General features: G+C 35.1%; 1 protein-coding gene across 1 annotated transcript in view; it reads right to left on the reverse strand.

The window, feature by feature from the left end:
- The window catches only part of Thsd7a (thrombospondin type 1 domain containing 7A), a 342,684-nt gene that overhangs the window by 73,380 nt on the left and 253,239 nt on the right, over positions 1–16,065 (reverse strand). Inside the window, exon 7 of the mRNA XM_042696060.1 lies at positions 8,308–8,502. Within this exon, the coding sequence (XP_042551994.1) occupies positions 8,308–8,502 (195 nt within the window). The remainder of the gene's footprint in view (positions 1–8,307; positions 8,503–16,065) is intronic.

Below are 16,065 nucleotides of genomic sequence, written 5' to 3' on the forward strand. Positions count from 1 at the left end.
TTTGAAGTATAGAGGAAGGAGTTTTATTTTGAGTATATAGCTATGGGAATACAGAATATCAGTATATATTCATCCATTTTTGGGTATAGAATCTGTCCTTCAAGATTCTACTGGTCCTTAAAGGTAGTTTGGACCTTGATTTTGGGCATAAAAATATAATCATCAGTACCATCGTTTTTTGTCAGAATCTAAAATGGTTTGGAATAAAGGCAGATGCAAAAATGAAGGCAGGAATGAATGACAAGTTTTCCCCACTTCCCAAACCCTCCTACCCCCTCAGGGCTTTTAGTTAATTTATAGGCCTAAACAAAGAGCCTTTTAGAAAAGGCAGTTTATGTACCTGTTACAATTCAAGTCTTTTTCATTTTTCTTTTTTGGTTCTTTGGGAGAGGCTCTCCCTATGGCAAAATATTTTCTTTCTGTAAAGATTTAAAAGACTTGTTTATCCCAGAGTTTTCTTGCAGTTACTGATACTTGTCTATTGGGTTGATGCTGTTGCATTCTTAATTGCTCCAGAAGGTGTCAATGAAAGTCTTAAGCAAGAAACTAGGATTTATTTTCTTTCCTCAAATGGCCTTTAGTTATTTTTGATTGCCTGTTACTGGCAGAAACATCATAGACTTGGTATTTCCTGCAGGAACTATAAAGTTCATATATATAAGCAATGACAACTATGTCATAACTATTGCTTGGCTACAGTAGTTTTAAAAACATGTAAAATATAAGTTATAATAACTTCAGAGATATCATAAGGCATTGCATGCACCTTTTAATCAATAAAATGCACTATGGAATCATCATTCTGGAATACTTTCTTACATAGTAGTCCCATTATAAATAAGTATGGCCCCATTCATAGGAAGAGCCTCATTCTGTGTCTACAACTGTCACATGAGGTAAAAAATATTAGTGGATCAGCAAACAGTTTAAATGATGCGACCCCCCCCCCCCTTAGTAATGATGAATTGAGGAATCCCAGTTTCTTACCACAATGCTATTTTTGAAGCCAATTATGAAAGTAAAAATATTTAAGCTCTTAAATGTCAGATATCAGAAGAACTTGTTGCTCATTTTATTAATATTTGATACCACTGATGCACCCATAAAACCCTTAGGGTTTAAGGACCTCCCTCCTTCCGTGAATAAGTCAGTCATTTATGCAGCACTAAGTGGTCTCAGCATCGGAATTACCCTCATTAAATAGGGTTTCACTGACATTTTTTGCTTATATAAAGGTGCAAATGTATGCCATCTTCTAGCTCAGGAAGTCCAGTAAATTTGTTTAGAATTCGAATGGGAATGAATGCTAAAACATATTACAGGTATTGGAGAGAAGTAAATGAACAGAGCTCTTGCCCATAATGAGTTGCTGGATTTGTTCAAGTTGACCTCTCAAACTCAAGTAAATTGTAAATTCTATATATGGATAATTTTTTGAACAATTATGATTTATAGTGAAATTATTGATCTACAGAAAGTATGTTTATTTACCTACATTTTTTACTCTAAGCATACAGGCAGGCTCTTGCAATTGTGATTTGTTTTTTCTGAATTGTTTTTGATAATGGAATTGGCTAGCTGGCTTTGGGGAAAAAAATAATAAGGACAAAAAGCTTGACACCAGCATAATGTGTGAGGAACTGCAAAATAGCTGTTAAGTTTATAGACAGAAACCTATTTATTTTCTTGCCCTAATCCACATTAGGATTAGGAAAGATATTTGCATGGATATTTGCATGGATAAGCCTAAATGTGATCTTAATTATAACAAATTTTAAGTGTTGTTTGAAGTAATGAGATATTATAATATTGTGCTATTTGGGGAATCATTGATAAATATATTATTTAATGTATCAGTTATTTCGGTGAAGTTCTAATGCAGACATCTAGGAATATTCCTCTAGTCCTGGAGAAATTATAAAATTATAAAAACAGAATTTGCAATAAGTATATTTTCAAAAATCCTCTCTTGCCAGGGGCTAGTGGCTTAAGCCTATATTCCTAGCTAACCAGGAGTTGAGATCTGAGGATTACAGTTCAAAGCCAGCCTAAGGAGGAAAGTCTATGAGACTCTTATCTCCGAATTAACCACTAGAAAATGGGAAGTGGCACTCTGCCACTTAGTGTTACTCGCTTTGTACTAATACAATGATTTAGATTTTCTAGCACTTCATCAAAGGGGAAGGACATATGGAACTGTAAATAATTCCAGTATGTACACTTTTGTACTCAGATAAAAATATTGACTATTATGTGAAACTCCTCTCTTGGGAGAGAAAACATGACTTTTCTTTCCCACATAGAGCTCATAAAATCTTTGCTAGCATGCATTTGATGAAAACTATAATATTTCTGGTTCTGATACTGATATCTTTATAATCAATACAGGATAAAATAAAGAATCCTCTTCAAATAGACATAGGTATTAAGTGTGGTGTGCAGTGCTTAGGCACGATGCTTCATAGGACACCAGAGAGGCTAGAAATTGTTCTAATTCTAAGAATGTTATATTATGGGGAGGAAAGGCAATAGAGTGGGGGGTAAGACCAACATATAAATGAGTATGATTCTAAATGTGATGTGATAATTACAATAAAAAAGAGAGAGATTAGGTATAATTAGGATTGAAAGAAGATTCCATTACTTTTTAGAGACTGAAAAAAAATGTCTCAGGAAGAAAAAGGCAATGAAATAATTTTGAAAGCAGGATGTTGAGAAGCAGAGTTCTCATACGGTAGAGAAGGAAACAAACATTTTATCTATGCAAAACAAAAAAAAGAAAGAAAGGAATTAAAGGCATGCAAGTAAGTATGACCTTTGGAATGAGCAATATTGGTACAGTCACATGACCTGTGGAGTTCTTGCAAGAAAGTCACCGGCAGCAAGGATAAGAAAAGGGACCTAGGAAATGTTATATATAAATAGGTTGTAAACTGCTTGTAACAGTGCCTGGTGCTGTAGCCCAAGTCCTTTTGACTGCAGACCGCAGCTGGATGAATAGCACATCATCAGCAAGGGCATGCTTTGGGAGAACTGAAACAGAGAGAATTAGCACCAGAGCACTCAAGGGAGTCTGCTGATGAATGCCTCCCCCACCCCTTTCCTCCTTGCAGAGAGGTGGGAGACTTTCTCTTCTGCTGCTTACATAAATCCTGCATGGTGGACACGTAGGGAAAGACAGAAGCAAGAGTGCCTTTTAAGGTCAACAGTGAGGATATGAGGAAGCACTAGAATGTGCTTAGAAACCAGAGTTAGGAATGAGTATGTGTATATATATGTAAGCACACATACGTACATATACAAGACCTTGGATTCCAGAATTTCTCTAAGAAGTCTGGGTACTCCTGAGATCTTAGAATTAAAATCATTTATCTACAGCTAAAAATGAATGAGTTAAAACAGAAATATTACTCCATGTTTTCATTGTTAAACTATACTTTTTGAAGACTACTAATTATTTGAGAAAAATTGGCCCAATTTTATTTCAATCTGCATCTGTTCTTTCCGTAAGTCAAGCAAAACAGCACATTGCTATTTGGCTGATGAAGTTATATCAGGTCATTCTGAACTTTGTAAAAATAAATCTGTCATTTTTACTTTGTAATTAATGTTGAGATAATGAGAATTCAGAAGTTATAATGAGTGGAAATCAATTTGAACATTTTTTTTCCCTTTTTATATCAGGCATTTTTTGAATACTTGCCTAAATGCTCATAAATTAAAACAGATAAAAATCTAAAATCAAATCTTAATTTTTTTGGTTTAAATTCAACATACCTTTTCATTTTATTTTATTATTTAAGGTTTTGTGCCAGTACCAGGGCTTGAACTCTTGCTTGTCTTTGTGGTTTAAGGTACAAAACTGGTGCTCTACCACTTGAGCCATGCCTCTACTTCTGGCTTTTTGCTGGTTAATGGGAGATAAGAGACTTACAGATTTGTCTTCTTGAGCTGGCTTCCAATGGTGATCTTCAGATCTTAGCTTCCTGAATAATAGGATTACACTCTTGAGCCAATTATACCCAGTTAACCTTTATATAACTATAAATTTATATCAGATTTAAGTATTAAAAATGTGCTATTTTTAGCACTTTCCACCATAATCCAGCCTTGCTTTTTTGTTGTTTTTTTGGAGATAAAAACTTGTGAACCTTTCTGCCTGGGTTGGCTTCAAATCAAGTTCTTTCAGATCTCAGCTTCCCAAGAAACCAGATGATAGGCATGAGCCATGGAGGTCAAGCTAATTCCTGTTCTTTTAAATTGTTCTTAATAACCTTCCACTGTGATTTTCATTTCTGTACCCACAGGGTACAGTCATCACTGTGCTCAGGCTCAGACATCTTATCTACCACCTGCCTGCCTCTGACATGCATCCTAAGCTGGCTTCTCTAGTCAATGCTGAGCTTCTTCCCATACTCTGCTGTGTGTTGACATCTTGTCCTTCTGCCTTCTCATACAACCCATGTTCCCACATCCTCCTTCACACTACTCAGACACTTGAAACTTCATGCCAGACCAGCCTCTTGGATACGCTTTTCCAGACTAGGCTATGAAAACTCACCTAGAGCCACTTTATATCTCCCCTCATCAACTGGCACAGGTATCCAACTAATGACTTTTGGATAGAATTATTCAGGGAGGTGAATAGCTTAGGAAAGAAGGAAATAGGGAAAGAAATGGATATAAAAATATCTAGTATGGGAAAGAAGAAACAGCATTCTGTTATTTTATCATTTGTTTTTTGTTTTGTCAGTTTTGGGTCTTGAACTCAGGGCCTGGGCTCTATCCCTGATCTTATTTTGCTCAAGACTCGTGCCCTACCATTTAAGCCACAGCTCCAATTTTTTTTTTTCTGTTTATGTGATACTGAGGAATTGAACTCAGGGCTTCATGAACACTGGGCAAGCACTCTACCACTAAGCCACATTCCTAGCCCTTATTACTTGTTTAAGAGGAACAAAGAGGTCTGTTTTATTTATTGAGTGAAAGGTACTGGAAGTATTTTAAAATGCATGTATGGATGTAGATAAAGATGTAGAAACATACATATACACAGACTCATAATGAGAAGACCGAGTAATTTAGCATTAAAACTGGTAGTTAATGATTCCTCTTTGTCTAACACATGGTAGGATTATATTTTCTCTTTCTTGAAGTCTTTCATAACTGTATGACTGTGTGTATGTGCGCGCGTGTGTATGTGTGCGCACACACAATCCACTTCTGACTTTTTGGTGTTCAATTGGAGATAAGAGTCTCACGAGCTTCTTTGCCTGTGTCAGTTTCAAGCCTCTGATCTCACTCTCCTGTAGCTAGGATTATAGGCATGCGCTACCCAGATAGTGTAACTTTTTAATGAAATGAATTATGAAAAATGAAAAAAAAATCACTTTCAGGTGGAATGATTTAATTTCTTCTCTTAAATAAATAGACCCTCCAAGCATCCTCTATTTCTGGCATATGGTGACAGCTAAATTCCAAAGTTGTGGCTAAATTCTTTTGAAGAAGAAATTAACTCCTACTCTTTTAATCTATTGACCTTTTGGGCTATCAGTACAAGTACAGTGTAACATAACTTATCTTTAATAATAACACAATATTATATAACCTTCAGTATAATATTCAATTAAGATATTACAACCAAGATAAAATATCGTTTGCAACTTTGTAAATCCAGATAAAATTTGCATATGTACTTGACCTCTATGTTATTTCAACAGAAATTTGTTGTATAATTCTATGTTTTAAAACTCTATCATACCATTTTGGTGGTATGTTTTCTTAAAGTTATTACCATTATCTTTGGAAAATCAATAATGTTTGTAACAGAAAGGCATTAAATTCTGAGGAAAAATAGACCTACTATTGTGTAGAATTATACACATAATCTAATAGCAAGCAAACAAAAGTTAAACTTCCTACAGATTTAGTTCATAAATCATAGGAACCCTAGCTTGAACTTCTAAAAGTCTTATTCATACTAAGATAAAATGTGTTTCAACATCCAGAAAGTAATAGATATTAAATAAATATGTGGGAGGGATTAATTCTGTAATAAGTATTTATACAAACATGGTAGTTTTTGAAAATACTGCTAACAGAGAGAGAATGGCACATTCTTAGGATAAAAATTCCACCAAGGATTCTATCTCAAACTGTATTTTGAATTCATGTTCTTATATGATTTGTTTCATGAACATAGATGATTTTCTAGCATGACTTGCTCATGATGTAGCTACTAGACTTAATTAAAAATTATTGAATTCCTACCCTTTCAAATTAAGTGTATGATACCTATCAGAGGACAATCATAAATTTCAGCTTCTGAAACATTTCATGACCTTTCCGTGTGAAGCATTTGTCTGTAGAAATAATGATCTATCAAGTTTTTGCAAGCCAAGCAAAATCCTTGCCATGTGACTCTGGGGGTGAAAAGTCACTCATTACTAGTCACACAGCAAGTGTCTGCAGAGTATAATGGATTTACAGGAAGCAGGGTGACCACAGATCTAATTTTAATGAACCACAAGACATAATCTGAGCTGATAGAATTTGAAGTCTCAATATCATCTAGATAAGGTTCAAGTTATTGTTTGACAACACAGGGAATATAATTATCTTTTGAAGTTTCTACTTTTAAAAGAATCTAGAAACTTTTTTAGAACAAGCAATTATACTGGTTTTAAGAAAATAGGAAAACAGTTTGGGATTCTATGAAGAAGCATCTATGAAAAATTTCTAAGATAATTTCAAATGCACCAGTGGTATTCACTAGTCACTGTTGAAAATGAACTATCCAAGTTGTAGGTAGGGACCAAGGGAAGAACTGGAAAGAGTGAGGGAAGGGTGACATTGTTCAAAAGAGAAATGTACTCTTTGTAGGACTTATATAACTGTAACCCCTCTGTACCTCACCTTTATAATTACAATAAAAATGCATGAAAAATAATAACCCATAAAATAAACTTTTGTACTTAACCTTGAAAAAAAGATACATGGGAATATTTTTCCATAGGCTGACATTTTTACATGAAAATGTTTTTGCTGATGTAAACCTCATGTGGAAAGGTCATGGTAATTACATGCCTGCATAATTACTCATACACAGTAAGTTTGCTTAAAAACCACTATCAAGTAACTATTGTTAAAATATTTCATAAACAAAAAAGAATTTTAAATGCATAGATTTTATACAATCCCTCAAAATTGATTGTGTATTCATAGATGTATGCTAACAAGAAATAAAAATATAATCAGTATTAAATGTCAATAAACAAAAGGGCCATTAGATTGACAATACCCCATAGGTATAAACCTATAGTCTTGAGATAGGATATGCTGAATATGAAAGAACTTGAGTTATATCTATATTTTCTCACTTCTTCTTATTTTACAGAATAGTGACAAAAATATGTTTGACATTATCTCTCCCAGTAATACAGAGGCCAGATTAGCACTGTGACAAGCTTGAAAGATAATAAGAGCCTTGTATTTCTTCATAACAGACTTGCAAAGTATGTATGGATACTTGACAAACATGCCTTTTTTACTCAGTGGCGTGAAGTGACCTAGAAGCAACACATTTTAAAAGAAAACACCATCATTGCATGAGACCCTATGGATCTCAGAGCTTACATGCAAAAGTATGGATGGTAGAGAATACTTTATAAATATCAGTCAGGCAACAGCCATGATGGTGTTGACATGAAATAAATTTTCTTTGTGAACATATATGACTTTTAGTGCCAAAATGTGACTGCAAGGAATACAACTACTGAAATAGAGAAAAAAATGAAATGTGTGAAATGTTGGGAGCTATTTTCAGACTTTTTGCAGGCTTAACACGTTGGAATACACAAATTTTAATTACTTGGAAAATTATTAGGAGATAAAGCAATATGAGTTCACTTTTATATCTTTTTCCTTTATTAAAGATGTATCCCATAATTAATTTGGGGGAACAGAACATGTCTACCACATGTACAGATATTGAGTAATATTCCTGTTGATTTTCTTTTTCTCTTAGAAATTTTATTGTAAAAGTGATGTACAGACGGTTTACAGTTATATAAGTCAGGTATTGAGTACTTTTCTTGGGGAACAGTGTCACCCCTTCCCTCATTTCTCCCAGGTTTTCCACTCCCAAGTCCTTTCCCTTAACATCCTTCCTTCTCCAAGTTGTATAGTTCATTTCCAACATAGTATCTAGTGAGTATCATACTGTGTCATTTCATTGAGACTAAATAGAGATAATGTAGGTCAATTTGGAAAAGAAACCTAACTCCTTTCTGAAGCTAGCAGCCTTACCTTCATCGCCTGCATAGGCCAGAATAGAACGCGCACGTATCTGTTTCCCTTCTGTTGTTTTTCCTGAGCAGGTGTGTGAGCAGGAAGACCATGTAGACCATGCGCTGAGTACACAGTCCTTTGGGCACGGGGCATCACAGGCCACAGGGATGGGGAAGATGGCATCTCTGCACAGCTGTCTGTCCACTTCTTCTCCTGGGAAAATACCATCATTATCAGTCTTTCATTGTTAAATCCATGAAAAACAAGCAATTGAAACCAGGTGGGTATCCAGTAAATTAGATGATTTCTCTTTTATTAATGCAAAACAAAGCCAAAAGAAGAAAAAAAAGTATCATAGAAGTTAAAAAAGAATCACCAGAAACATCATATCTCTCCCTCTCTCCCTGTCTCTCCCTCTCTCTCTCTCTCTCTCTCTCTCTCTCTCTCTCTCTCTCTCTCTCTCTCTCTCTCTCTCACACACACACACACACACACACACATGTTCCTAAATAAAGGAAGCTACCTTTATTGACAGAGGCAAACATTTGTAGATCAGATATATTTGAAACTATTTTTATTCTACAGATCTGACCATAAGTGAGGCTTATTCTTACAACCTAAGTAGCAACAAAACATTTCTCCACAATATGTTCCCTTTTCATTTCCTTACAGACAAACTATAATTTACAGAGAATGATTCTACCTATAGCAGGTATCATTTTCCCACAAATCATTTCAAAGATATCTTTATTTATAAATGCTCTTTGTCTCCCAGAGAAGATATTTATGTATAATTGGCTACATTTTTTGTTTCATTAAAAAACTTAATTTGTATATTGGAAATAGCTAGGAAGTATAAATGCAAAACTATATTAGAAAGTCACTGCTTAAGGGGTTTACATAAGAGAAGGAAAAAATAAAAGATCAGGAAAACCGTGCCAGAGGAAAGAAGGTGCCATTTCAGTGTTCAAACTCACCAATGGAACAGTGATATTCACTAGACACAATATTGGAAATTAACTTTACAACTTGGAGGTTGGGGAGTTAGAGGGGAGGGAAAAGCAGGAGAAATAGAGGGAGGGAGTAACACTGTTCAAAAAGCAATGTACTCTCATTGTTGCAATGGGTCAAGATGCTATGTCGAAAAACAAACTTTACAATTTAGGCGGCGGGGGTGGGGGGATATAGTTGTGGAGATGGGAGGGAAAGGATGGTAGGGGAAACAAAGGAGGAGGAAACAATGCTTGATTAGAAATGTACTCATTACCTTGCTCATGTAATTGTAACCTCTCAAAAGAGCATTTTCACAATAAAAAACTTACTAAAAAAAGAAATGTACTCATTACTTTACTTACATAACAGTAACCCCTCTGTATATCATCTTTACAATAAAATAAAAAGTTAAAATATAATTAAGAATTTTGGGTAGACAACAACAACAAAAACAATAACAAAAGACCCTCATCAATTGTCGGGTGCTGGCGGCTTACACCTGTAATCCTAGCTACTCAGGAGGCTGACATCTGAGGATAATAGTTCAAAGCCAGCTTGGGCAGGAAAGTCCATGAAACTCTTTCTTTCTTTGTTTCTTTGTTTCTTTCTTTCTTTATTTCTTTCTTTCTTTCTTTCTTTCTTTCTTTCGTTCCTTCTTTCTTTCTTTCTTTGTTTCTTTGTTTCTTTCTTTCCTTCCTTCCTTCTTTCTTCCTTCTTTCCTTTTCTCCTTCCTTCCTTGCTTCCTTCTTTCCTTTCTTTCTTTTGTTCTTTCTTTCTCCCTTCTCCTTCCCTTCCCTTCCTCCTCTGACTCCTCCTCCTTCTTTTCTTCTTCTCCTCCTCCTTCCTTTTCTTCTCCTCCTCCTCCTCTTCATCCTTCTTCATTGTAAAGGTGATGAACAGGGGGTTACAGTTACATAACTAAGGTAATGGGTACTTTTTTGAACACTGTTACCACCTCCCTCCTTTTCTCCTACTTCCCTCTCTCTACTCTCCTGCCCTCCAAGTTGTGAAGTTCATTTCCAAAATAGTGTCTAGTATCATTGTTGCATTACTTCATTCTATTTCCTGCTCTTTCTGTGATTCCCTTTTTCTTCTGCACATCAGATAAACTTATACACAATACAAAGGGTACAGAAAACTTAAAAAAATAGACATGAAACTCTTATCTCAAATTAGCAACCAGAAGTTGCATTGTGGTTCCAAGTGGTAGAGCTCTAGCCTTGAACAAAAGTTCAAGCCCCACAATCGATAAAAACAAAACAAAACAAAACAAAAAACCCCACCTCATGAATTGTTCCTATAACTCTCTAAGTAATTACCAAATTTCCAAAAAAAACCTTACAAGATGATGTATAACTAACTCTGCTCTTGCTCTCCACCTCTAGCCTTACCTCTCCATATGAAAGATCTAGAGATTAGCAAAATAATTCACTAATTTAGTAAATGAGTAAATAAATTTGAGAACCATAAAGCATAAATAAAAAGGGAGATGTTGTTGCTAGTCATAAATGTCAAAGAAAATCAAAAGAATATAAATACTGCTCACAAATGAAGAAATGTCTGGTATATAATTCTAAACTCTTGCTGCTTAGTTGGTGTGTTAAATATGTCAATGGAACAGAAAGAAACAATAAACATTACAAAAAACACAAAAAATTTCTGCTATATCTTCATAGAATATAATCATGCATCAAAATTCAGATGAGAAAAAAATGAGTAACTGACTACAATTTTTTTATTAGACAAGTGTTAGCAAAGACAAGTACTAGTTATTAGACAAGTAACTCCAACTCTTTCTCCTTGATGGAGGGTTGGAAGCATAATTTCATATCTATTCCTTTATGCATGTATTTGAAAAACAAGACCTGAAATCAGAAGTCAATTGGAAATGTTCTAACATGTTAATAGCTATTACATGGCAGGCCCTTTCCTCATTAGACAAAATCAGAAGTCAATTGAAGTGCACTTATGTGTTAATAGCCACTAGTCTGTAAGATCTTAAATCATTAGACTTCCTCAGTACTACATAGGAGAGGCTTATTGAAATTACAGTTGAGTTGACAGTTTATCTTTCTTTTCCATTTTTTGAGGGGGGGTCTGATGTCTGTCTGATCTCTTGTATTCTGTTTTGTTTTTTAAATTAGCATTAGGAGTTAGCAATGCAATAAAATAATATAATAGATAGGAAATGAGATAAATAGTCAAGTTGAGTTAAAAAAATCATTATTGCATAGGGCATTTGCTATTTCAGGATTGATATGCTAATGACTTTTCTATTTTCTTCATTGCTATCTTTTATTTTAGCATTCACCCTTTTACATTCTTGCTCCAACTTTCTGTGGCAAGTAAGGAAAGTTTGAAACTGCAGGCTATAATTAAGAATTACAATGTTACAATCCTTTCTAAAAGCGAAGCTACCATTTCCACTCAGAAATGTTGGATTCATTATGCAGCAAGAGGGAGTTGGCCGTAAGTGCACTGATAGATTGCCATGCAGGTTTTGCATGATGGGTTCCTGTCTGTTGGAGTGTAAACCAAAGGGCACACAATTTTGACTTTCTTTGATTTTCAAACTATTCTTAAACCTCACATTAGCTTTTCCTTACACATCTTGCCTGGTCTTAGTGGTATATTTTCCTGCAGGTACATTCTTTCTTTTAGAAAGCATTCTTCACTCCTCAGTGGTACTGTTCAGACCATCTCAGAATGTTGGTCTGTACACTGGACCAAGTATTGTGTTTGGTTCTCAGTACTGTTACTCTTAAACTGCCATGTTCGAAAACTTTGCTAATGTAATTCTGTGCACAGGGAGCGTATGTGCTATTTGAATTTGCCAAAAAAATCAGCCTCTTATGGAATCATAGTCTTCACTTAAAATGATTTTCAAGTGTTTGGTATGCATGTAGAATCTAAGAAAAACTGTTGCTTCGAGATTGTTTTCTGCATTTTCCTTTGGGTTGCCTAGAAGCTTATTGCCTGTGAAAGGCCGTTGCATAAACAAACTCACTTGGATTTGAAATCCAGCATTAGTTCCTTTTCTGTGGGAAATCTGCCTGTACGTCTCTTCACTCAGAATATATACAGGGTTAAAAACATTTATTCAGTGCTTAGTTTCCAAATATCCGTTATTTGTCAGGTACCTTGGGGATCTGAGGTTGTATCAATTTTATTCTCAAAATTGTATTTCCTAGAGGGAGCTTGAGCTAAAAAACATAATTTGTGGACATGAATCCTAGTTTCTAGTACCCTGGTATTTGAGATAGGTAGCAAAAACTTGCTGAATATCAATTTCCTTTAAAGTAAAAATAGATATAGGATTAGAGATAGAATGCCCAAGGCCCTGGGTTCAGTTGTCAGCATCAAAATTAAAGAATTAGGAAGTGGCGCTGTGGCTCAAGTGGTAGAGTGCTTGCCTTGAGCCGAATTGCTCAGGGACAGTACCCAGGCCCAGAGTTCAAGCCCCACGACTGACAAAAAAAATAAAGAGTTATAAACAGATATTCATACCTATGTCCAATTGTGACTGAGAATTAGCTGAGTGCCTGTAAGATAGATGATGATCATTTTAAGTTATTATGTCATTTAGTTTATCCTCTTAATGTGGGTGACGCCAGATCCAGGTTTATGATCAGGGGTGGTTCTAGTAACTGTTTTAATAAAGAGCAGACAAAGATACTAATGAATTGCCCTACTTTTTAAAAGTATGGTGGTAGAGAGAATTCAAAGTACCAAATGAGTCAATAACAAATGAGTCTGTCTACAAAGAGATCAACTAGGAGTTCCAGTTGTTCCTCAACAAAGAGATACCTGCTGCCATATACACTGAGCATTCATCAAAAGTTCTGCAAGACTATACAATCATACACATATTTGACCTCATCTCAAGAAACGTTTTAATTAACTCAACTAGTTGGAACCCTTAGGAGCTGTATTTTTTTAAAACAAAATTCATTGTTAAACAAACACCATAGAATAAGTCATCGGGGAAACATAGCAAAATAATAAATGAGTAAGCAAACAAATTATGACAATGTTGTATCTGTGGTTATCACAGGCAACTTCATAACTTATTCTTCTCAGTCCTTTGTGAGGCTTCTTCTTTTCCTACTTTTCATCTAAATGATACTGAAGAAGAGGTCGTGGAAGAGTAGTGCAAAATAATTTCATTAGTTCAAAGCTTGTTTCTGTTGAGAAATAGTGACTTGAGAGAACATGAGTATAAAGTAAAATAAGCATACACATGGCCAAAGATAGAGTTAATTTATACCCTTCTATATTGAGAAATAGAAATTTCACTACTGAGTACTTTGGAAATTTTACTTCGTCATACCAACCACCCCAGAGCTAGGACATATTTAATCCCCAGATATCCCCATGACTTGGGCCATTTGATATTTTTGCATCTTTTTAAGTCTGGATGCTCACATCTGCTTATCAGTCTTATGGATGATGAGCTCTGCTGATGGTGCAGGTACAGGCCAGTGCAATTTGTTTTCATTCTGTAGTCTTTCTGCAGATAAGTTCTTAGCTAGATTCTGATAATAACATTATGAAAATTTCAAATCTGTTTTATGCATACTTTTGTGTAATTCACACACACACACACACACACACACACAAACACACACACACACAAACAATGCATTCACCATCACGAGTCATTTCTAAGAATTGTCTTGTATTTACATAGATCTCTTTCTTTACACCCAAAAAGCTCTAGGCATTTTAACTAAACCTGAAAAAATGTACTTTTTGTATAAAATGCGTAACACGAACTAAATATAAGAACCACTGTCTACATTTTTCAATCTATATCTTACTCTGAAGGCTTAAAGGAACCATACATTTTAAACCTGTATGTGATACCCTGTGCGAATTGTTCACATATTAAATGAAATGGCTTTGGTTTATATTTTGTCAATTAAAAATGAGATAAAAATATTTAAGTTAGTTGTCAACCATTGATCTTTTATTCCTCAGCAGTCATTTTAAGAATAATTTCATAATCCAATAAAAAACTAAAGCATATATTTTGACAACTTTAACTCTACAGTTTTCCCTTGTTCATCTGTATTCACCACACAGTGTCATGAACTTTTCAAGCTGTTTTTTATTCTCCTGTGTCTCCTTCTACCAGAATGAGAAACATGAACATTGGTTTGAAGTAATTACACTAAAAATTCATGAAGATTCCCATGGAAATAAAACAAAGTGAGAAATGAGGTCTTAGCATAAGATTCCTTCTTGCTAAATTACATACTCAAATCTTCTTGCATTAATTGTGCAGGAGCTTAAATTACATATAAAAGATAAATGGTAGTTTATTGAGGCTTTTATGATTTCAAGATCAAAACTACAAAAGTAGTACATTAAATGTATAATTAATCATATTTAATTACATATACATATATGTATAGACTGACACCATTTCCTAAATGCCTCTTGAATTGTCCTGATTTCTATTTAATTATAGAAAGGTGTAGTTTTATGGTTGATTTGTAAGTTGTAGGGATATTATGTACTAAGCATTTTCACTACAAAAATTGATACAGGTAAATATAATAGAATTGATAGAGGGAAAGCAAAAAGGAGACCTTTAATCAGAAAACTAGAAACACAGCCAAGATTAAAAAGCTAGTCCTAAGTAAGCCAGGCCCAAAGTAACATAGGTCCTATGGTTTCCCTTATTTGCAATAACTATTATATATCTGAGACAAGCAGAAATGGTCAGATAAGTTGATATTAGGTGAAATGAAGCCCAAGATAAGGACTCAAATGTTTTTTCTTTCTTGCTATTGTTTCTAACATATTTATAAGATGATTTCTTTGTTGCTTTGTATGTCCCTCCCCCATGGAATAACACCTGTTTTCACTGTATTTGATGTTGGTATAATTTGTGGAGGGGAAGGGAAAAAATGTTTAAATAGGGATACAGGTGGACCCATCGCAACAATGAGGTGTACAAGATGTTATGTCGAAAAACGAATTTTAGCCTAGCGCCAGTGGCTCATGCCTGTAGTCCTAGCTACTCAGGAGGCTGAGATCTGTGGATCACGGTTCAAAGCCAGCCAGGGCAGTAAAGTCCGTGAGACTCTTATTTCCAATAAACCTCTAGAAAACCGAAAGTGGTACTGTGGCTCAAGTGGTAGAGCACTCGCCTTGAGCTGAAGAGCTGAGGGACAGTACTCAGGCCCAGAGTTCAAGGCCCACGATTGACAAAAAAAGAAAAAAAAAGAAAAGAAAAGTGAATTTTATAACTTTGGCGTGGGGTGGGGGATGGGGAGTGGGGGGAGGAGGGGCAAGGTGGGGCAAGGGGGAAAAGGGAGGTAAGGGGGGAGGGGGGGATGGTAAGGGAAACAAAGGAGGAGGCAACAATGCTTGATAAGAAATGTACTCATTACCTTGCTCATGTAATTGTAACCCCTCTGTACAGTATTTTCACAATTAAAAAAAATAAATAAAAAGCTAGTCTTGCTTACTGCATGCAGTTTAGGGAATAGATTTCTCTTAATCTATGAAGCTCTATAGAATGCTGAAGATTATTGAGATGTTGACGTCTTCTGTATTCTTCTGTCTTAAAGGTCAAGTTGACACAGTAGAGTATTTACATATTTACTTATATATTAAGCAGTGAAGTTTAAAAAAAGAGTTAAGATGGAAGAAGAAAGAAGTCTTGAGGCTAGCACTCTATCTCTTGAGCCACAGCTCTGGTTCCAGCTTTTTTATGGTTAATTTGAGACAAAGTCTCAAGGACTTTCCTTCTGGTCTGGATTTGAACTGCAT

The sequence above is a fragment of the Dipodomys spectabilis genome, unplaced genomic scaffold, assembly GCF_019054845.1.
Source record: "Dipodomys spectabilis isolate Male_0828 unplaced genomic scaffold, ASM1905484v1 ptg000197l, whole genome shotgun sequence".
Lineage (NCBI taxonomy): Eukaryota > Metazoa > Chordata > Mammalia > Rodentia > Heteromyidae > Dipodomys > Dipodomys spectabilis.